We start from the raw sequence: 24,965 nt of genomic DNA, 5'->3' as shown, positions 1-24,965 counted from the left end.
GAAAATTGAAGTAATATTTAAGTTTTTTATGACAAAAATTGAAATCAATGCATGTGAGGGGTCTTTAAAAAGTTTTATAAAAAGTACATATTATGGGCTGGTGTCATGGCTCATTTGGCTAATCCTCTGCCTGTGGTGCCGGCACTCTGGGTTCTAGTCCCAGTTGGGGTGCTGGATTCTGTCCCGGTTGCTGCTCTTCTAGTCCAGCTCTCTGCTGTGGCCCGGGAAGGCAGTGGAGGATGGCCCAGGTCCTTAGGCCCTGCACCCGCATGGGAGGCCAGGAGGAAGCACCTGGCTCCTGGCTTCAGATTAGCGCAGCATGCCATCCATAGCGGCCATTTAAGGGGTGAATTAACGGAAGGAAGACCTTTCTCTCTCTATCTCTCTCTCTCACTATCTAACTCTGCCTGTCAAAAAAGAAAGTACATATTATGAAAAACCTATGTATTGATTTTAAATTATCTTTGTACCAAAATAAACTTACCTTTTGATTTCACTTTCCAAGAATTTTTTGATGTACCCTCATTTCCTCCCTCACTATACAGATAGCACAAGAATGACTGCATAAAACCTAAGACATGAAGAACACAAAAAATCACATGTTGAAGTTTATTTCCTTCAGTCATGTAAGTTGTCAGTTATTTAATCATATGATCTAAGTGCACTCAATTTTTTGACCTATTTTGCATGGTTAAATGCAATGTCGTTGAGATAAATTACAATAGTCATAAGCACAAAAATAGAGTACAGTAAAATAGACTTAAGGAGGGAGATAACAAAATAAGAATGATTAGAACATCTTGTTACAAATGAGATATCTTTTCTGGAGTAAGAAACACTGATATGTGAATTATACCTTGACAATGAAAAGTCTACATGAGAATGAACAGAGACGACTCTAAAATTTGTAACTCCTCTCATTGTGTATGGTTTTAATTTTGGATTTGACCTACATCTAGATCATTTCTTGGTAAATAACAGTGATAAACCTCCAGTTGAAGAACATAAGAGGATATTAGATTAGATATTTTTGAATATCCACATAAATTTAAAATGTGTTAAATATGTTGATTCAGCATTTTGCAATGTGTTCATATATTAAAACATGTTGCAAACTACATATATAATTATATTTGTCAATATAATAAAATATAAATGGTAAGATGGAAAAAATTAAGTGTTTATTGAAAAATGACTGTTATGTTCAAATATAAATAATTATATACATAATAATATATAAAGAAAAACATTCCAAAGTCCACAGAAAAAAAGAACAATTATAAAAATAAGTAATTTGAAGAAAATATATAAACTAATAGTAAAAAGAGAAAATATGTGATTTTCTCATTATTAAAGAAACATCCAAACAACAAGGCAATATTGTCTCTCCATTTGGTTACATTAAAAATATCACCTTTAAAAGTTAATAATACTCTTTCTGCAGCTAGAATCTTCCAGTGTTATCTCTGAGCAATGTGATTCTGGAGAAGTGAATGAACATCCTCATGGCACATGTAAGAAAAAGGTCTCTGAATTGATAAACAGAATTATTGTGAAACTCAAGTGAGATAATACATACTTATCTGAATGTAGGACAATGTTGAAACATGGCAAGCATTTAATGAATACAAGCTCATTTTCATTAGAAATTTCATTAATATTAATCATTAATAGTAACCAACAATAGTAATACTGCCTCATTATCTCAGCTTGCCTTACATGAGAAAATCCTCAAATAAGTTACTATGAGTGGTCCCATAATTTAGCACATTATAGTAATATACTATTTCTGGGCTGCCATTGTGGGGTAGTGGGTAAAGCCAGCACCTGTGTGGCCAGTATCCCATATGGTCACTAGTTTGAGTCTTGGCTGCCCCACTTCTGATCCAACTTTCTGCTCATTAGCCTGGTAAAAGCAACAGAGGATGGCCAAGTGCTTTGGCTCCTGCACCTACTTGGGAGACCTATATGAAGCTCCTGGATCCTGGCTTCAGCCTGGCCCAGTCTTGGCCATTGCGGTCATCTGGGGAGTGAACCAGTGGATGGAAGATCTCTCTTTCTATCTCTCTCCTTCTCTCTCTGTAACTCTTTCAAATAAATAAATAAATATTTAAAAATAATATATTATTTCATAATATTTTAATTCTTATAATATTAAATGAATTATCCCATATTTAACTTTTTCCTTTTTTTCTAACAATTTTTTTAAATATTTATTTATTTATTTGAAAGTCAGAGTTACAAAGAGAGAGAAGGAGAGGCAAAGAGAGAAAGAGAGAGAGTGGTCTTCTATCCTCTGATTCACTCTCCAAATGGCCACATTGGCAGAGCTGGGACAGTCAAATCCAGGAGCCAGAAGTCCTTCTAGGTCTCCCACATGCGTGCAGGGGCCCAAGGACATGGGCCATCTTCCACTGTTTTCCCAGGCCATAGCAGAGAGCTGGACCAGAGGTGGAGCAGCCAGGACCCGAACCGGCTCCTACAGGCACTACAGGCAGCAGCACCCACTATGCCACAGCACCAGCCCCTCCCAACAATTCTGAGAACACAGTTTTACAGTAAATGGGAAGTCAAGTCTACAGTTTGTAGAAGAGATGGGGTTACCTAGAGGGCATACGAGATAAAAGTACCCTACTCTGCAGCTGTGCTTTTTCTTTTCTTATTCTTTTTTATTTGATAGGAAGAGAGACAGAAGCAGAGGCAGACGAGATACTGCATCTGTTGGTTCATTCAGTAAATGTCCACAACAGCTGGGGTATTGCCTGGCCAAAATTGGGAGCTTGGAACTTGATTTGGATTTCCCATCTAAGTGGCAGGAACGCAAGTGCTTGAGCCATCACCTGCTGCTTCCACGGACAACCTTTAGCAAGACGTGGAAATTGGAAGTGAAGCTAGGACTTGAGCTGAGAAACACCAATATAGGTGTCCCAAGCAACTTCTTACTGCAGCAAATGCCCACCCAAGCAGCTGTTTTCTTCTACTTATTTTTTTCACATCTTCTCTTCTCCACCTTTTATATGGCACCAATGCCAATTACAAATTTCTCTTACATTATCAGAAAAATGAACTTACCCATTGACAAGATAATACTGATTTCATCATTATTTAGTGCTTTTCCTATTTACACATCCTACAGGATTTTTTTATACTTTAATGTCCTACTGACTCTTTTTATGTATTAGCATAAATGCAAAGTATATCATACAAAAGCATGAAAGATTAAGAAAGTTTGGTTCCCAAGAAGCAGATCAGACACTTTAATTTGTTGCAGCCTAATAGCAAACACGTGGGTGAGAGGATACTGATTCTTCCGACTCATGGTAACATGTTCCTTCAGTAGATACCACTCACCTTTTTCCTACATGAAGTATGCACACCTTTCTTCATGCCATGTTTAGAGAAGTTCTGGTGCAAATACAGGATGATAAATACAATGACTTTTTGAACTGTCAGTCCTTGTGATATTCTTGTTTACTCTTTCCCCACTCAGGAAGAAAGGAATGATCATGTAACTTGTATGGTATTGAGAGCATGCAAAAGAAAAGTTTATGTGATGAAAGCAAATTGCAGATACTATCTTCAGTCACTTGGACATTGATTCCCCTCATTGGATTCCAAATCGATTTCTACAATGAGAAGCGGAATTTATAGAATCAACATTAGTTGTTACAAAGAGGAAGTTGTAACTATCAATACACCTACCAGTATTTATTAAGGTTCTGCTATTAGTACAGTGCTGTATCCTCTATTTTACCTCAGGGATTTCAGAGCCCCTGAAGTTTAATTGGTCATTGTGTCCAGAGATGCAGAAAATGAACTCTTCCCAACTGCACTTGAAGCATCATAATGGCACATAGATGGTTCATAGATTCTAAAACCATGGTGACGATTAGAGCCATAAAACATAAACTATGACAAATACATTTAGAGTTGTTTAATTAGAAGGACATAAATGTTAATGAACATGTAGCTCTAAATTTCCTTTAAGCAGTCTTGGGGTCAAATAGCAAGTTTTATGAATAGAATCTTCTATTCTTCATTGGTTTTTCTAATGAATATTTTTGGACTAGAGTTCCAGATATCTTCTGGTAAAAATGTATGTCCTACAAGGTCAAGTAATATATACATTTACACATTGAAGTTCAGGGTTAGCATTAATCCCTTGGGCAGAACAAGAACTGATAAGGGATTGCAAGAGTAATAGTTTTGAAAAAAGCTTTTAATGCAATTTATAACAATATTTATAATATTGACAAAGTATAAATATATAATATTTATAATTTAGGTTTTAGTAGAATGAAGAAAACTGTAGTTTAATTTTCATTGCCTCAGAATCACATGCTATTTTTGTAATATATTTCTGTGAATCATGTATTTTTTTAAGGTTTAAGTATTTATTTGAAAGGCAGAGCTATGGAGAGGCACAGGCAGTGAGAGAGAGGTCTAGTTCACTCTGCAAACGGCTGCATCGGCTGGAACTGGGCTGACCTGAGGCCAGGAGCCAGGAGCTTCCTCCGGGCCTCCCACGTGAGTGCAGAGGCTCAAGCACTTCTTTTCAGGCCACTTGCAGGGAGGTGGAGCAGCTGGGATTCGAACCAGTGCCCATTTGGGATGCTGGCATTTTAGGCAGAGGCTCAACCTACTAAGCCACAGTGCCAGCCCCAATATCATGTATTCTTACAAATTATAAAATTATATGTAGAATATTATAATTTACTAAATTATGACATTTTCTAAATGTGGCCTTTGTAACTCTATAAAAGTCTTTTGTAATTTAATAGTTTTATATACTCTCTCAATCTTTCTTCTGTTACTGAATATTTACATCTTCTGATTTTTCACTTAAACTAAGTGTAACTCACAGTAAAATGCTTTCCATATTTGGCCTTCTTAAATTTCAATTTTCAAATCTATTTTTATATACTTAAAAATTGACAGAAAATTTTGTTTATTTATTGTGTACAACATGATGTTTGGACATGTACATTGTGGTATGGTTAAACCTTGCTAAATAACGTGTCATTTATCCCACATAGTTATTTTTTTTTTGTGAAAACATTTTTTTTTTCTTTTTGACAGGCAGAGTGGAAAGTAGAGAGAGAGACAGAGAGAAAGGTCTTCCTTTTTGCCGTTGGTTCACCCTCCAATGGCCTCCGCGGTAGGCGTGCTGCGGCCGGCGCACCGCGCTGATCGGATGGCAGGAGCCAGATGCTTCTCCTGGTCTCCCATGGGGTGCAGGGCCCAAGCACTTGGGCCATCCTCCACTGCACTCCCTGGCCACAGCAGAGAGCTGGCCTGGAAGAGGGGCAACCGGGACAGGATCGGTGCCCCGACCGGGACTAGAACCTGGTGTACCGGCACCGCAAGGCAGAGGATTAGCCTATTGAGCCGCGGCGCCGGCCTGTGAAAATATTTAACATTCATTCTAAGCATCTTTTAAAAATAGGGGTATATCATCATTAACTATAGTCACTATGCCTTACAACTGATCTCTTAAACTTATTCTTCCTCTCTAAGTGCAATTTTGTATCCTTTGACTAACATCTCCTGGACCCCCAGCCCACTCATCCTCAGCTGCCTCAACCACTGATGGCCACCATTCTGTTATCTCATTCTATAAAATCAATAATTTCACATATAAGTAAGATAATGCAATATTTATCCTTCTGTGTGTGACTCATTTTACTTAATGTAGTATCCTCCAGCTCCAATCATGTCATTGCAAATGTCAGGATTTCTTTCATTTAAAAAAAAATATTTATTTTATTTGAAAGGCAGAGTTATGGAAAGAGAGGGAAAGAGGGGGAGAAAACGACATCTTCCATCCTCTGGTTCACTCCCTAAATGGCTGCAAAGGCCAGAGCTAGGCCAGACCAAAGCCAGGAGTTAAGAGTTTCTTCCGGGTATCCCATGAGGGTACAGGGTCCCAAGTACTTGAACCATTTCCCACTGCCTTCCCAGAAGCATTAGGAGGGAGCTGGATCGGAAGTGGAGCAGCTGGGATTGAAATGGGCACCTTTATGGGATGCAGGTGCTGCAGCCAGCTGCTTAACCTGCTACACCATAGCGCCAGCCCCTCTTTCATTTTTAAAAACTAAAGAATATTCCATTGTGCGTATACAACACATTATTTTTATTACTTAATCTGATGATGGACACTTAGGCTTAACCCATATCGGCTATTGTGTATACTGCTGCAACAAACATAGGAATGCAGACATTCTTGGATATGTTGATTTTTTAAAAAAAGATTGATTTATTTGAAGGGTAGAGTTAACAGAGAGCAAGGGAGATACAGAGAGAACAGTCTGTCATCCACTGGTTCACTCTCCAAATGGCCAGAGCTGGGCCAATCTGAAGCCATGAGCCAGGAGCCAGGAGCCAAAAGCTTCTTCCAGGTCTCCCATGTGGGTGCAGGGGCTCAAGCACTTGGGCCATCCTACATTGCTTTCCCAGGCCATAGCAGAGAGCTGGATTGGAAGAAGAGCAGCCAGCACATGGACTGATGCCCATATGGGATGCTGGCACTGCAGGCAGAGGCTTAGACTATTAAGCCACAACACCGGCCCCAGATATGTTGTTCTTTACTTCCTTTGTATATCCAAAAGTGAGATTGCTGGATTATATGGTAGTTCTATTTTAAATTTTTGAGGAACCTCCACACGGTTTTCTATAGTGGCTGTACTAACTTACATTTTAACCAAAAATTTACAAGAATCTCTTTTCTTCACATCCTTAACAGTATTTGCACTATTTTGCTGTTTTGATAGTAGCCATTGATAATTAGTAATGTTGATCACTTTTTAAATACCCATCAGCTTTTTGAATGCACATTTGACCTTCTCTAGATTGTTCATCAGAAATGGAATTAGTGGCTTAAAAAGTGTTAATATACACAATACATATTACTAATCAGTTTCCAAAGCAATATAAATTGTTGGTCTTGGATTATAACAGGAAAATAATTTTATATGGTGATTATAGAAAAGAAGCATAGAAGCATAATCCAACATAATCCAACTAAAGAAGTCACTGAAAAATGCATACAATGAGAACCTGTGCATTGACTTCAAAATAGTTTTAAAAATGTTTATTAATAAAAACAGAACAGATCTTATGCAGTCTGTATATACAGTTCTGAAAAGACAACCACACTTCCCTCACTTAACCGTTTCCTCTAGTCTTACTCCCTTCCCACCCATCAGTTTTAACAAAGCCATAATTTTAAATCAGTCTATATTCACAGACTTAATCTACCAGTAATCATAATATTCAACCAATAAAAACTAGGATGACTATAGTTTCACAGAAGTATAAATAAGGGTTAAAACCAAAAACCATATCCCAAATGACCAGTTCATTTTTGGTATTCTATAATAACTGCCACATATCAGAGAAAACATGATATTTGTCTTTTTGAGACTGGCTTATTTCATTAAGCATAATGATTTCTAGTTGCATCTAATTTGTTGGAAAAGATAGAACTTCATTCATTTTTATGGCTGAGTAATATTTCATAATGTGTATATACCATCATTTTTTTATCCAGTCATCAGTTTTTGAATATCTTGGTTGATTCCATATCTTAGCTATTGTGAATTAAGCTGTAATAAACATGGACGTACAGATAATTCCTTCACGTGCTAATTTCATATCCTTTTGGAAAATTCCCAGGAGTGGGATGGTTGGATCATATGGTAGATATATATTCAGATTTCTGAGATATTTCCATACTGTCTTCCACAGTGACTGGACTGGTTTATATTCCCATCAACAGTGTTTTAGGCTATCTTTCCCCCCACATCCTTGCCAGAATTTATTGGTTTTTGATTTTTGGATGAGAGGCTTTCTAACTGTGGTAAGGTGAAATCTCATTGTGGTTTTGATTTGAATTTCCTTGATGGCTAGTGGCCCTGAGCATTTTTTTCATTTGTCTGTTGGAATTTGAATTTCCTCTTTTGAAAAATGCCTGTTCAAGCCCTTTGCCCATTTCTTAACTGGATTGTTTACTTTGTTGTTGAGTTTCTTGAGTTCTTTATAGATCCTGGATATTAATCCTTTATCAGTTACATTGTTTGCAAATATTTTCTCTCATTCTTTTGGTTGTCTTTTCACTTTGTTGTTTCCTTTGTAGTGCAGAAGCTTCTCAGCTTAATGTAATCTCATTTGTCTATTTTTGTCTTTACAGCCTGTGCTTTTGGGGGTCTTTTCTAAGAAGTCTTTGCCTATGGCAATGTCTCACAGAATGTCCTCAATGTTTTCCTCTAGTACTTGAATGGTATCAGGGCATTTATTTAGATTATTAAGTAATGGCTATGTCTTAACATTTTTCCATAAATATTCTTATTGTTTGCTTTTTATTACCTTTGTATTTTTACTAGGAGATTTTTACTTTTTCTGCCTTCACTTCTTTCATAATGATGATTATCATTCTCTGCTTTAGATGTTGATTGTTATGGGCAATATGAGACATCCTATCAAAAGTCAGAACAGAGTGTTAGGCTGGCGCCGCGGCTCACTAGGCTAATCCTCTGCCTGCGGCACTGGCACTCTGGGTTCTAGTCCTGGTCGGGGCACCGGATTCTGCCCGGTTGCTCCTCTTCCAGTCCAGCTCTCTGCTGTGGCCTGGGAGTGCAGTGTGGGAGACCAGGAGAAGCACCTGGCTCCTGGCTTCAGATCAGCGCGGTGCGCTGGCCACAGCACACCACCAGAGCGGCCATTGGGGGGGGTGAACCAACGGAAAAAGGAAGACCTTTCTCTCTCTCTTACTGTCCACTCTGCCTGTCAAAAAAAAAAAAAAAAAAAGAACAGAGTGTTACATCATGCATCACATATCAAAAAGGAAAAAAAGTTAGGAATCACAATGAGCTGGTATTGTGGTACAGTGGGTAGAGCTGCCACATGTGGGGCCAGAATCCCATATGGGCACAGATTCATGTCCTGGCTGTTCCACTTCTGATCCATCTATCTGCTAACAGCCTAGGAAACGAAGCAGAAGATGTCCAAGTGTTTGTGCCCCTGCACCCATATGGGAGACCCAAATGATGCTTTAGCCTGGCCCAGCCTCAGCTGTTGCAGCTATTTGGTGAGTAAACCAGCAGATGGAAGATCTCTCCCTCTCTCTCTATAACTCTGCCTTTCAAATAAATAAAACACAAAATACCCATGAAGCCTTCATAATGTTGGTACTGTAGGATTCACCAAGTCAGTTGAAGTGTATACAGACAGCAACAATAATTGAAACAAGTACTGATCCATCCAGGATTGAAAATAAGAATGACCAAAGGTGGGCCACAGTTATGCAGCAGTTCAAGCTGCCAACTGCAATATTAGCATCTCATATTGGAGCACTGGTTCAAATTCCAGCTGCTCTGCTTTTGATTCAGCTCCCTGCTAATGCCGCAAGGAAGGTAACAGAAGATGGACCAAGTGCTTGAGTCTCTGCTATCTATGGAGTTTCCCACTCTTGGTTTTAACTTGGCATAGCCCTGGTTGTTGGGGCCATCTGGATAGTACACCAGTGGATGGAAGATCAATCTCTCTCTGTCTCTCTGTCTGTCTCTCTCTGTAGCTGCCTTTCAATTAAAAAAAATAAATCTTTAAAAACAAAAACAAGATGACCAGAAGGAAAAAGTGAACTGACTGAACAAGTAGTTCAGATCTTTTATTTAAGCACAATCTTTGCATCAATGTCTCTTCTCAGATCACATAAATTCATGCATTAGAGAATATGTCCAACCAGCTTGGCTTATCAATGGATTCACTTGGTATATGAGTATAAACAAAAAAGATGAATACTGAAAGATAGCTTTAGTCATAGATGACTTCAAAACATAGCACCGAGAGAAAGCTGTCCCAGTGACAGACTCAGGTGGTACCTGGTTGTCCACTTTATGTGGGAAAAGCTGTCTGATGTTAGAATACATTTAACTCTTTAGCAGTGATAAATGGCTTAGAAAAAATTTTAGGTGGTTAGAAGGAAAGAGATGGGAAGACTTGGAATAAATAAGTCTGGAACTTGAACCTGCATAGATGTATGGGAGGGGTTTTATGAAATGTTATGTTCTGATTTTCAATAGCTTTATCTGTGGCTACACAAAATGAGAATATCTTTTAATGCTACCAAGAGTTTTCTTGCTTTCACATAATTCTTTAAGTTAGTGGTTATCAAAGTGTTGTTATCCCTGATCTTGCATCATTATCATCACCTGGAACCTTACTATAATCTTACAGTCCTATGGAATTTGAAACTATGGGTGTGAAGTACAGAAAGCTTTGTTTTTTTAAAAAAGATTTAATTATTTTATTTGAAATGTAGACATACACACACAGGGGGAGAGAGAGAGAGACCACAAGAGCCATGATTGTCCAGGCCAAAGCCAAGATCCAGGAGCTTCATCCAGGTCTGCTCTCTGGGTAACAGGGGCCTGATCATTGGGCCATCTTCCTCTACTATTGCAGGTGCATTAGCAGGGAGCTTAATTGAAAACAGCGTAGCAGGAACTTAAACTGGAACTCCAATATGGGATGCTGGCATTGTAAATGTGACACAACACCCACCCCAGAAATCCATGTATATTTTGTAAGATTTGTTTAAATTTTTGAAAGGCAGAATTACAGAAAGTGAGGGAGAGAGATGGCAAGAAGGTTAGAGAGAGAGAAAGATAGAAAGAAAGAGAGAGAGGGAGAAAAAGAGAATCTCATATTCTTTGGTTCACTCCTCAAATGGTTGTAATGACCAGTGCTGGGCCAGGCCAAAGCCAGGAGTCAGGAGTCAGGAGTTTCTTACAAGTCTCCCACATGGGTGGAGGGGCCCACATGCTTGGGCCATTTTTCACTGCTCTCCCAGGCACATTATCAGGGGACTGGATCAGAAGTGGAGCAGCAGCCAAGACTTGAACAGGCCCCCCAACTGGGAGGCCAGCATTGCAGGCAGCAGCTTTACCTGCCATGCCATAATGTCAGCCCCCAAAATCTGTTTTAGCAAGCAGTGTGAGAGCCACCACCCTGTGGTGTTAATTGGCCGGTTTGAGTATACTATTCTTTTTCTTAAAATTCTAAGATAATCAGCAAAGGCCAGCCTAATCAAAAATACATCAATTATTACCTCCAAACATTTCAAGGACTGTATGTATTACATCTCTCAGTAATCTGCCTCCTTCCTGTACCTCATTTTCTCAAGCTACAAGAGGTACAGACTAATAGTAATAGTGGTATTGGAGATTTTCAGGATATATCACCGTTCCATTTAGCCCCAACAATGGAGGTTCTGTTGCAATCTAAATGGTGAGTGGTTTATTTTCTCAATGTTCATCAGAGACTTCTAGGTCCACTTCTAGAACCAACTCTGTTAATCTAGGATCCTTGAAGTCAGAGTTGAGACAAGGTGTCACCTGTAAATAATGGATTTGGGAGGTGACTTCAGGAAGAAATGTCTGAGAGAATAAGAAAGAAAGGCAAAGTATGGATGCATTATCTGGGGTCTGTGGAATGGGAGTTCTGTTCTCTCAGGACCGCCTGGAAAGCAAATAGGATGTTTTCACCTGAAGAAGAGCAGCTGAAACATTCATTCAGCAGCTAACATCCTCCGCTTTTTAGAGTTTCCTCCAGGGTCATTAAATCTCTTGTCCTTCTGGGAGACACTTGAGTATTTGCCAAGTGTACTCCCGTGGTGTCAGACAAAGCCTCTGGGCAGAGAGAAACATTGATTAAGTGGGCATGAGATAGATCACTGTCAAGTGTGTGAAAGGAATTGGAGCTCACAAAGAACTGTCAATTGCCACCCTGCAAGAATCAGAACAGAGCGTGCACTGGCACCAGAGACAAGTACTTTAAAAGGTGAGGTGGAAATGCTGTATTTCACATTTACAACAGAAATAAGGGCATGCTGGCTATCGACATGATCTCCTCCAGATAGTGTCCTGAGAAGTGAGCAAAGAGAACATAATCAGAATCATTCCTATTCACAGGAAGAAGACAATCTCAATGGAAACAGAGATGAAGAGAATGCTTGCAGTTGTACATGGGGAAAGTAAGCTAGTCTAAGACTCTATCCCCAACCCGAAAACCTTTAGGACTTAATTGGTCCAGGGAAACAAATCTATCTTCTCTAATGATTAGTTATGAAAAACGGAATGGGAGAGGTAAGACAGGTGGATGGCTACCTAGGTATGTAGATTTAGACAGATAGAAACAAACAGGTTTTGGGGCCAGCACTGTGGCATAGCAGGCAAAACCACAGCCAGCAACACTGACATCCTATTCTGGGCAATGGTTTATGCCCTGGCTGCTCCACTTCCAATACAGCTCCCTACTAATGGCCTGGGAAAAGCAGTGGATGACCCAGGCACTTGCTGCTACCCTTCTGGGAGACTTGGAAGAAGCTCCTGGCACCTGGCCTCGGCCTGGCTCCAGTATTGGCTGTTGCAGCCATCTGGGGAGTGAATGAGTGGATAGAAGAGCTCTCTTGCTGTTTTCCCCCCCCCTCTCTCTCTGTAACTCTGAATTTCAAATAAATAGATAAATCTTAAAAAAATAATCATAGGTTATACCATAGAAAAGAAAACTAGGGAAGGAAGAACAATCTGAATAGACAAAGAATATAAACAAGAAGTTCAAGTGAATAAAAATCAAATGGCTATATATGACTTTGGAGGGAAAGCCAACTAGACTGAGAGTCTTTAAACATTGAGTGTCATATCTGCTAATCAAAATAAAGCTGAAGCACTAACATTTTATCACTAACCTGCAAAAAGTTCTACAAAAATAGCAATAATGCAGAAAAGAGAATAGATTCTCAGAACACATGGATTTTCTAGAATGCATGTGATATTAAAGAAATATTTGAGTAAAATACAAAACATTATAAAATTTGAGCAATGAGTGATCAGCGTATCTCAGTGACCTGTGAAATGTTTGTGTTCGGGCATAATCTGCAAGTAGGTTGTTATCCTCTAAGCATAAGAAGTACTGATTGAGATGAATCTGCACCTAGTGTGTGGATAAAGCTAAATTTTACTTATGTTGTATGGATAAGGTTATACTGAAGAGACAGGAGATGAAAGAATCAAAATATTTTAGGACATAATCTCCAACAAGTTTTGTAGAAAAAGCACATATGTATGTAAAAACTTTAGATGTAACTGCATGGTATCTCATTATGGTGTTCAAACATAATAGGCTTTGAATAAGAATTTGCTATAGTGTATGACTGTATTATGGATTGTAAATATCAGACCATGTCATGTTTTTTTTTCATAGAATGATTTAGTGAGTGGCCCACTTAACAAAATGTACTTTAAAAATGAGTTTAACTGTATTGAACTTAATTTCCAAGCTTGGGCTTTCTTCAATACACTTTCTCTGTCATTCTTAGGATTATTTAAATTAGATTGGAAATGTATCACAATTACTGACAAAATATGGGGAAATTACTAAGGTTCATTTTAACACCTAATCCATACTTTCAGGATTAAATAAAGTAGTCAATTTAGCAAACTGTGAGTAACATGGTACAATCTCAGTCAAGGATGACTCTGTTATTGCTGTAGATCATCATTACCAGTTTCATGTATGGTTCTCTATTTAAAATTCTCCTGTCCAGTGATTGTAGGCACTTAAAAAAAGATTTATTTATTTTAAAGTCAGAGTTACAGAAAGAGAAGAAAGAGATGGAGCGAGAGAAAGAGAGAGAGAAATCTTCCAATCTTCCATCCACTGGTTCACTCCCCAGATGGCCACAATGGCCTGGGCTGGGCCAGGGGCTTCATCAGCGTTTCCCACGTTGATAGCAGGGGCCCAAGTATTGGACCATCTTCTACGGTTTTTCCCAGACTATTAGAAGGGAGCTGGATTGGAAGTGGAGCATCCGGGACTTGAACTGGCACTCACATGGGATGCCAGCGTCTTAGGGAGTGGCTTTATCTGCTATGTCACAATGCCGTTCCTGGCACATTTTCTGAAACCCAGGTTTCTGGAATGATGGTGAAAAGAGTCTATAGGTAAAAGGTGGGATGAAGGACCTGGTTTTCTACCCTCAGAGTTTTGATGGTTCAGTTTAATTTCTTAACACTTGGTACATTGGCAAATGTTTTGGAAAAGTTTTGTTTGGATACTGGCACGATTGAAAGAGAACTCAAGTTTAAATTTCTTGGAAGATGATGCTGCGAAAGTGTCACTGAAGGACATAGATTTGTAAAATCTGTTTAAGCCACTAACACACAGGATTTCCCATTAGTAAATTCTTCTGTGAGACTCCTTTGGCCAAAAACTTATTATAAATGAAACATTTAGGAATTTAAAAAGTGTAATGCAAACAAACTCTGAGAACTGACAGATTTTGTTAGGTTACCTGACAGGGAAAACTATAGGGAACAGAGACAGGAAAATGCAAGTGTAGAGTTTAAAAAATGGAGGAATAAGGGGCGGAGCCAAGATGGCGGATAGTGAGGACGTGTGCCTTAGTTTGGGAAAATAAACTTTCATAAAAGCGGAATTACTGTAGCATCAGGAAAAAACTCAAGAAAAAAACTGCAGAGGAATCGCTTCCGGATCTTGTGGAGGAAACACAGAGGACTTACAGGGAACCCACCGCGTGGAAAACCAACCGAGACAAGCCGAGCGGCAGCGGCGGGAGAGGAGGCAGAGCCACAGAATCTCGCCAGCGGGAACGGAGGAGGGTAAGAAAGACAAAAGACCTGAGAAGTCCGAGACATTGGGGGGAGGGGGAACAGAGGCCTCTCCCTTCACTCACCAAGCAAAACAAAGAGCACCGCGATTTTACATATGTAAAGCTCAGCCAAACTCAGTATCTTTAGCGAAACTGGAGAACACATTGAGGGCTGCATAAACTCTTTGTGTGGTCCCAGGGGTAAATCAAACGAATACTCACAGAGGCTAGATTTCAACTACCCTCAACTCCACTCCCAACTGAGTCAAAAAAAAAAAAGAGAGAGAGAGAGAGAGAGAGAGAGAGAGAGAGAGAGAGAGAGAGCGTCCCAGCAAGGAGCAAATAATCTGGGAGAGTCGCTCTTTACACAGCCTTAAACCTCAAGAAACAAGCATAGCTCTCTGGCCATACCCATCACAGCCCCTAAGGCTCCAACAAAACAGACAGCTCACTTAGAGGCATAGTATAACGAGAGAAAAAAAACAAAAACAAAAACAAAAACACCACAAATTATCTCTAACTTGCCAAGCAGGAACGGAGGAGGGTAAGAAAGACAAAAGACCTGAGAAGTCCGAGACATTGGGGGGAGAGGGAACAGAGGCCTCTCCCTTCACTCACCAAGCAAAACAAAGAGCACCGCGATTTTACATATGTAAAGCTCAGCCAAACTCAGTATCTTTAGCGAAACTGGAGAACACATTGAGGGCTGCATAAACGCTGTGTATGGTCCCAGGGGTAGATCAAACGAATACTCACAGAGGCTAGATTTCAACTACCCTCAACCCCACTCCCAACTAAGTCAAAACAAAAAAAAAAAAAGAGAGAGAGAGCGTCCCAGCAAGGAGCAAATAATCTGGGAGAGTCGCTCTTTACACAGCCTTAAACCTCAAGAAACAAGCATAGCCCTCTGACCACACCCATCACAGCCCCTAAGGCTCCAACAAAACAGACAGCTCACTTAGAGGCATAGTATAACGAGAGAAAAAAAAACAAAAACAAAAACACCACAAATTATCTCTAACATGCCAAGCAAGAAACATAGAAGCGGAGCTACCAAGAACAAGGAAGGCACTATGACGCCCCCAAGTGAACAAGACATGACAATGCAAGATTATGAAGATGAAGAGATAGAGCAAATGCAAGAAGCAGATTTCAAAAAATTCACAAGAACATTAAGAAGTTCTCAAAAACAAATTCTTGAACTACAGAAATCCTTAATGGACAAGATAGAAAATCTCTCCCGTGAAAATGAAATATTAAGGAGGAATCAAAATGAAATGAAACAACTAGTGGAACAGGAAATTGCGATAGTGAAAAAAAACCTCAATGAAATGAAGAACTCAATAGATCAAATGGCAAACACATTAGAGAGCCTTAAAAACAGAATGGATGAAGCAGAGGAGAGAATATCGGAATTAGAAGACAGAGAACAGGAAAGGAAACAGTCAAATCAAAGAAAAGAAGAAGAAATCAGAAATCTAAAAAATACTGTCAGGAATCTACAGGATACTATTAAAAAACCCAACATTCGGGTTCTAGGAGTTCCTGAAGGCATGGAAAGGGAGAAAGGATTAGAAGGCCTTTTTAGTGAGATACTAGCAGAAAATTTCCCAAGTTTGGAGAAGGACAGAGACATCCTAGTACAGGAAGCTCAGAGAACCCCTAATAAACATGATCAAAAGAGATCCTCACCACGACACGTCGTAATCAAACTCACCACAGTGAAACACAAAGAAAAGATCCTAAAATGTGCAAGAGAGAAACGACAGATTACTCTCAGAGGATCTCCAATTAGACTTACAGCTGATTTCTCATCAGAAACCCTACAAGCCAGGAGAGAATGGCGAGATATAGCCCAGGTACTAAGAGAGAAAAACTGCCAGCCCAGAATATTATATCCTGCAAAGCTCTCATTTGTGAATGAAGGTGAAATTAAGACCTTTCACAGCAAACAGACATTGAAAGAATTTGTCGCCACTCGTCCAGCCCTGCAAAAGATGCTTAAAGACGTGTTACATACAGAAACACAGAAACACGGTCACCAATATGAAAGAAGGTAAAGGAAGGAAACCTCAGAGCAAAAGATCACAGGAATCTCAAACCAGATATTAGAAAATATCTTTGGCAAATGGCAGGGCAAAGTTACTCCTTCTCAATAGTCACATTGAATGTTAATGGCTTGAATTGTCCAGTTAAAAGACACCGATTGGCTGATTGGATTAAGGAACAAAACCCATCCTTTTGCTGCTTACAAGAAACCCATCTATCCAACAATGATCCATACAAGCTGAGAGTGAAAGGCTGGAAAAAGATATACCACGCCAACAGAAATGAAAAGAGAGCGGGCATAGCCATCTTAATATCGGACAACATAAACTTTACTACAAAAACTGTTAGGAGAGACAAAGAGGGGCACTATATAATGATTAAGGGATCCATTCAACGAGAAGATATAACGATTATCAACGTATATGCACCTAATTACAGGGCACCAGCTTATTTAAAAGACTTGTTAAGGGACTTAAAGGGAGACTTAGACCCCAATACAATAGTACTGGGGGACTTCAATACTCCACTCTCAGAGATAGACAGATCAACAGGACAGAAGATCAACAAGGAGACAGTAGATTTAAATGACACTATAGCCCAAATGGATCTAACAGACATCTACAGAACATTTCATCCTACATCTAAGGACTTTACATTCTTCTCAGCAGTACATGGAACCCTCTCTAGGATTGACCACATACTAGGCCATAAAGCAAGTCTCAGCAAATTCAAAAGAATTAGAATCATACCATGCAGCTTCTCAGACCACAAAGGAATGAAATTGGAAATTGGCAACTCAGGAATCCCTAGAGCACGTGTAAACACATGGAGATTGAACAATATGCTCCTGAATGAACAACGGGTCATAGAAGAAATTAAAAGAGAAATCAAAAATTTTCTGCAAGTAAATGAGGATAACAGCACAACATACCAAAACCTATGGGATACAACAAAAGCAGTGTTAAGAGGAAAGTTTATATCAATAGGTGCCTACATCAAGAAATTGGAAAGGCACCAAATAGATGAGCTTTCAAGTCATCTCAAGGATCTAGAAAATCTGCAGCAAACCAAACCCAAACCCAGTAGGAGAAGAGAAATAATTAAAATCAGAGAAGAAATCAACAGGATTGAATCCAAAAAAACATTACAAAAAATCAGCCAAACGAGGAGCTGGTTTTTTGAAAAAATTAACAAAATTGACACCCCATTGGCCCAACTAACTAAAAAAAGAAGAGAAAAGACCCAAATCAATAGGATCAGAGATGAAATGGGAAACGTAACAACAGACGCCACAGAAATAAAAAGAATCATCAGAAATTACTACAAGGACTTGTATGCCAGCAAACAGGGAAATCTATCAGAAATGGACAGATTCTTGGACACATACAACCTCCCTAAATTGAGCCAGGAAGACATAGAAAACCTAAACAGACCCATAACTGACACAGAAATTGAAACAGTAATAAAGGCCCTCCCAACAAAGAAAAGCCCAGGGCCAGATGGATTCACTGCTGAGTTCTACCAGACATTTAGAGAAGAACTAACTCCAATTCTTCTCAAACTATTCAGAGCAATCGAAAAAGAGGGAATCCTCCCAAATTCCTTCTATGAAGCCACCATCACCTTAATTCCTAAGCCAGAAAGAGACGCAACATTGAAAGAGAATTACAGACCAATATCCCTGATGAACATAGATGCAAAAATACTCAATAAAATTCTGGCCAATAGAATGCAACAACACATCAGAAAGATCATCCACCCAGACCAAGTGGGATTCATCCCCGGTATGCAGGGATGGTTCAACATTCACAAAACAATCAACGTAATACACTACATTAACAGGCTGCAGAAGAAAAACCATATGATTCTCTCAATAGACGCAGAGAAAGCATTTGATAAAATACAACACCCTTTCATGATGAAAACTCTAAGCAAACTGGGTATGGAAGGAACATTCCTTAATACAATCAAAGCAATATATGAAAAACCCACGGCCAACATCCTATTGAATGGGGAAAAGTTGGAAGCATTTCCACTGAAATCTGGTACCAGACAGGGATGCCCTCTCTCACCACTGCTATTCAATATAGTTCTGGAAGTTTTGGCCAGAGCTATTAGGCAAGAAAAAGAAATTAAAGGGATACAAATCGGGAAGGAAGAACTCAAACTATCCCTCTTTGCAGATGATATGATTCTTTATTTAGGGGACCCAAAGAACTCTACTAAGAGACTGCTGGAACTCATCGAAGAGTTTGGCAAAGTAGCAGGATATAAAATCAATCCACAAAAATCAACAGCCTTTGTATACACAGGCAATGCCACGGCTGAGGAAGAACTTCTAAAATCAATCCCATTCACAATAGCTACAAAAACAATCAAATACCTTGGAATAAACTTAACCAAAGACGTTAAAGATCTCTACGATGAAAACTACAAAACCTTAAAGAAAGAAATAGAAGAGGATACCAAAAAATGGAGAAATCTTCCATGCTCATGGATTGGAAGAATCAATATCATCAAAATGTCTATCCTCCCAAAAGCAATTTATACATTCAATGCAATACCCATCAAGATCCCGAAGACCTTCTTCTCAGATATAGAAAAAATGATGCTGAAATTCATATGGAGACACAGAAGACCTCGAATAGCCAAAGCAATCCTGTACAACAAAAACAAAGCCGGAGGAATCACAATACCTGATTTTAGGACATACTACAGGGCAGTTGTTATCAAAACAGCATGGTACTGGTACAGAAACAGATGGATAGACCAATGGAACAGAATAGAAACACCAGAAATCAATCCAAACATCTACAGCCAACTTATATTTGACCAAAGATCCAAATCTAATCCCTGGAATAAGGACAGTCTATTCAATAAATGGTGCTGGGAAAATTGGATTTCCACATGCAGAAGCTTGAAGCAAGACCCATACCTATCACCTTACACAAAAATTCACTCAACATGGATTAAAGACTTAAATCTACGACCCGAAACCATCAAATTATTAGAGAGCATTGGAGAAACCCTGCAAGATATAGGCACAGGCAAAGACTTCCTGGAAAATACTCCAACAGCAAAGGCAGTCAAAACCAAAATTAACATTTGGGATTGCATCAAATTGAGAAGTTTCTGTACTTCAAAAGAAACAGTCAGGAAAGTGAAGAGGCAACCAACAGAATGGGAAAAAATATTCGCAAACTATACTACAGATAAAGGATTGATAACCAGAATCTACAAAGAAATCAAGAAAATCCACAACAACAAAACAAACAACCCACTTAAGAAATGGGCCAAGGACCTCAATAGACATTTTTCGAAAGAGGAAACCCAAATGGCCAACAGACACATGAAAAAATGTTCAAGATCACTAGCAATCAGAGAAATGCAAATCAAAACCACAATGAGGTTCCATCTCACCCCGGTGAGAATAGCTCACATTCAGAAATCTACCAACAACAGATGCTGGAGAGGATGTGGGGAAAAAGGGACACTAACCCACTGTTGGTGGGAATGCAAACTGGTTAAGCCACTATGGAAGTCTGTCTGGAGATTCCTCAGAAACCTGAACATAACCCTACCATACAACCCAGCCATCCCACTCCTTGGAATTTACCCAAAGGAATTTAATTTGACAAATAAAAAAGCCATCTGCACATTAATGTTTATTGCAGCTCAATTCACAATAGCTAAGACCTGGAACCAACCCAAATGCCCATCAACAGTAGACTGGATAAAGAAATTATGGGACATGTACTCCATAGAATACTATACAGCAGTAAGAAACAACGAAACCCAGTCATTTGCAACAAGATGGAGCAATCTGGAAAACATCATGCTGAGTGAATTAAGCCAGTCCCAAAGAGAAAAATATCATTTGTTTTCCCTGATCGATGACAACTGAGCGCCAAAGAGGAAACCTGTTAAGTGAAATGGACACTATAAGCAACAATGAACTGATCAGCTCCTGTCCTGACTTTAGATGTACAATGTAATACTTTATCCTTTTTAGTATTTGTTGTTGTTGTTGTTGTTCTAGTACTATTGGTTGAACTCAGTAATTAACACACAATTATTCTCAGGTGTTTAAATTTTAACTGAAAAGTGATCCCTGTTAAATCTAAGAGTGGAAAAAGAGAGGGAGGAGATGAACAATTTGGAACATGCTCAATCGGACTGGCCGCAAATGGTGGAGTTAGAAATGTGCAGGGGATTCCAACACAATTCCATCAAGATGGCATGTACCAATGCCATCGCACTAGTCCAAGTGATCAATTTCAGCTCACAATTGATAGCTCTGATAGGTCTAAGAGTCAAAGAGATCACACAAACAAGACAAGTATCTGCTAATACTAACTGATAGAATCAAAAAGGGAGAGAAAGATCCAACATGGGAAGTGGGATACACAGCAGACTCATAGGATGGCAGATGTCCTAAACAACACTCCGGCCTCAGAATCAGCCCTCAAGGCATTCAGATCTGGCTGAAGAGCCCATGAGAGTATAGCAGGCATGGAAAGCCAAGATATCATGGGAAAAAAAAAAAGACCTAAATGAATGATCTCTGTGAGTGAGATCCCAGTGGAAAGAACGGGGCCATCAAAGAAGGAGATACCCTTCTCCGAAGGGAGGAGAGAACCTCCACTTTGACTATGACCCTATCTGAATAAGACCAAAGTCAGCGAACTCTAAAGGCTTCCATAGCCCTGGCAACTCATGACTAGAGCCTAGGGAGATTACTGACGCCATGAACAGGAGTGTCAAATTGTTAAGTCAGCAACAGGAGTCACTGTGTACTTACACCCCATGCGGGATCTGTCCCTAATGTGTCGTCTAAAGCCAAGTGATGCTATGACTGGTACTGAAACAGTATTTTTATACTTTGCGTTTCTGTGTGGGCGCAGACTGATGAGGTCTTTGCTAATTATATACTGAAGTGATCTTCTGTATATAAAGAGAATTGGAAATGAAAAAAAAAAAACAACCTGGTGTTAAAATGGAAATGGCATAGAAAATTAATTATTTTGAAAAAAAAATTATGTAGGATCTCTGTCTTTAATGTGCTGTACATTGCTATTTAATGCTATAATTAGTAATCCAATGGTAGTTTTTTCACTCGATGTTGCTATATGGGCAAAATGTTGAAACCTTTACCTAATATATACTAAATTGATCTTCTGTATACAAAGAGAATTGAAAATGAATCTTTACATGAATGGAAGGGGAAAGGGAGCGGGAGGGGGGAGGGTTGCGGGCGGGAGGGAAGTTATGGGAGGGGGGAAGCCATTGTAACCCACAAGCTACACTTTGGAAATTTATATTCATTAAATAAAAGTTTAATAAAAAAAAGTTTAAAAAAAAATGGAGGAATAGAGAAATTAGGAAAATGAAGCCATCATGCTACTGCTCATTAATATTATAAGAAACTATGTTAGAGACTGAGTGTAAAGTTTTTTAAATTTGTTTTTGAACTATCTGAAAAATGATCAAATGAGAATACATTCTTCCAATTTATTTTTTAATTTCAAGGATTATGGAAAGGAAGAGCTAAAATTACAGAATCATTGTAAAGGATTGATAGTTTGTAAACATCATCTGACCTAACAGTTCTAAGTCAAAGTAGGCTTGCTAATTAATGGCATAGTGAGGTCTAGAATCTACAAATCCTGAATTTCAATATGCTCAAGCAGTACACCATAATCTTTTTTTTTCTATTTTTTTTTAGTTCAGTGTTTAAGCGATATTTCAAATGCAAGATATTGGATCCATACAGTGTTGAGTGATGATCCCCAAATTCTCAACTTGTCCCTCTTCTGCAACGTTCATCTTCACATTCTTTTTTTTTCTCATTTGTACTTGATTTTTTTTAAACTTTTATTTAGTAAATATAATTTTCCAAAGTACAGTTTATGGATTACAATGGCTTTTCCCCCCCATAACTTCCCTCCCACCCACACCCCTCCCATCATCTTCACCTTCTTAAAATCTTCTTCTTCTTCTTCTTCTTCTTCTTCTTCTTCTTCTTCTTCTTCTTCTTCTTCTTTTGACAGGCAGAGTTAGACAATGAGAGAGAGAGAGAGAGAGAGAAAGGTCTTCCTTCCGTCGGTTCACCCCCCAAATGGCTGCTACAGCTGGCGCGCTGTGCCGATCTGAAGCCAGGAGCCAGGTACTTCCTCCTGGTCTCCCATGCGGGTGCAGGGACCAAGCACTTGGGCCATCCTCCACTGCCTTCCCGGGCCATAGCAGAGAGCTGGACTGGAAGAGGAGCAACTGGGACAGAATCCGGCGCCCCAACCGGGACTAGAACCTGGGGTGCTGGCACCGCAGGCAGAGGATTAGCCAAGTGAGCAGTGGCGCTGGCCAAAATCTAAATGTGACAGGGAGAATTAAGCTCAGATATCAAGAAAGAAAATGGAAAGGATGATTGGAGAGGACGAAAAGGAGACTAAATGAAAAAAAGAAAAAAGTTGAGGGATAGACGAGATTGAAAAGAGAAGGGGAAACATGGGAGAAAAAAATCTGATACATTGAGATACAAAGATACACAGAAATAAGAGAGAAAAAAGAAATAAAGATAATGTACATTAAACAGTATTATGGAGTAAAAAGGGAAATTTACATTAGTTGAGAGCAAAGATGGACTTTATCTCCTAATATTTAGTGAAGCTAATCTTTCCTACAAGTGCTCAACACATATTTTACATAACGTAAAATGCAGAATTGTAATCACATACAAAATATGAGAAAATGGAGAAGTGAAAGAATGAGTAATAGATATCAAAGATTAAAAGTAAATTTTAATATAAAATGGGGAGAAATTATATGTTCTTAGAGGGATTAAATGTGACAGCATGAGAAAATTTTCACTAAATGTTATATTTCATTCCCAAAATAGAGTGGTAAAAATCTCACAACCTTGAATTAAAAAGAATCAAAGCAGTTTCTTTTTCTTCTTCCTTCCCTGTAGGAACCATCACAGGCTTTTGAATAACTACTTTTGAACCATTCCCTAAAGAGGTAATTGTCTCAGAGGCTATGACCACAGTCTGCAATGACAGCCACGGTGATTTCATTCTCCTGGGCTTCTCTGACAAGCCATATTTAGAGAAGACACTTTTTGGGATTATTTTGATTTTTTACTGCTTGACCATTGCAGGAAATATAGTGATAGTCCTTGTCTCCATGAAGGATCCCAAGCTCCATATCCCTATGTATTTCTTTCTTTCCAATCTTTCTGTGCTAGATCTCTGCTTCACCAGCAGCTGTGTTCCACAAATGTTGATTAATTTCTGGGGTCCAGAGAAAACTATCAGCTATACTGGCTGTGCCATTCAACTCTATGTCTTCATGTGGCTTGGGGCCACTGAATGCGTTCTTCTTGTCATTATGGCTGTGGACCGCTATGTCGCAGTGTGTCACCCACTGCAGTATACCACTGTCATGCACTCAAGGGTTTGTCTGCAACTGGCTCTCTTGGCATGGGGGACTGGCCTGCTCCAGTCTCTGATCCAGGCCCCTGCCACACTCCAGTTGCCCTTCTGTTCCCACCGGATTGTAGATGACATTGTGTGTGAAGTGCCGGCACTTATTCAGTTGTCCAGTACAGACACAACCTACAATGAAATCCAGATGTCCATAGCTAGTGCTATTCTCCTGGTGGTGCCCTTGATCATCATCCTTTCCTCTTATGGTGCCATCACCAGGGCTGTGCTGAGGATAAAGTCAACTTCAGGGCAGAAGAAGGCATTTGGCACTTGCACTTCCCACCTTCTTGTGGTCTCCCTCTTTTATGGCACTGTCACAGGTGTCTACCTTCAACCCAAGAATCATTATGCTCATGAACGGGGCAAGTTTCTCACCCTTTTCTACACAGTAGTGACCCCAAGTCTGAACCCCCTCATCTACACTCTGAGGAACAAGGAGGTAAAAGGGGCATTAATAAGATTAGGAAGAAGGATTTGGGATTCCAAGAATAAATAAAGAAGTTGACATATTTTTGCCTGTTGATTAACTTGAGAATAGAGAACAACCTGACCACAGATGCTGGAGATCAACCTTTCAATCCGAAAACTGGGAGGAGAGAAAGAGCTGCATTTTGCTTGAGTTGCAATTACAGTTTCATTCTTCAGCTGTTGCTGAATCCCTTTCCTGTTTAAGCAAAGTATGATACAGAGATTAAAATATTTAATAACCATTATCTAAAGAACACAGAATGCAGTGAATTGGGGGAACAAATGATATAAAAGTT

At 39.3% G+C, this 24,965-nt stretch overlaps 1 protein-coding gene across 1 annotated transcript; it reads left to right on the top strand.

Moving 5' to 3' along the window:
- The first annotated feature begins 23,752 nt into the window (after positions 1 to 23,752).
- LOC133756411 (olfactory receptor 2H2-like) lies at positions 23,753 to 24,697 on the top strand. Its single transcript, XM_062187106.1, has one exon. The coding sequence runs from the start codon at positions 23,753 to 23,755 to the stop codon at positions 24,695 to 24,697; it is 945 nt and encodes a 314-aa protein (XP_062043090.1).
- The last annotated feature ends 268 nt before the right edge of the window (positions 24,698 to 24,965 follow it).

Source organism: Lepus europaeus, chromosome 3, assembly GCF_033115175.1.
Source record: "Lepus europaeus isolate LE1 chromosome 3, mLepTim1.pri, whole genome shotgun sequence".
NCBI lineage: Eukaryota > Metazoa > Chordata > Mammalia > Lagomorpha > Leporidae > Lepus > Lepus europaeus.
Note: the sequence above shows the minus strand (reverse complement) of the source record. Positions and strands in the feature narration are given on the sequence as shown.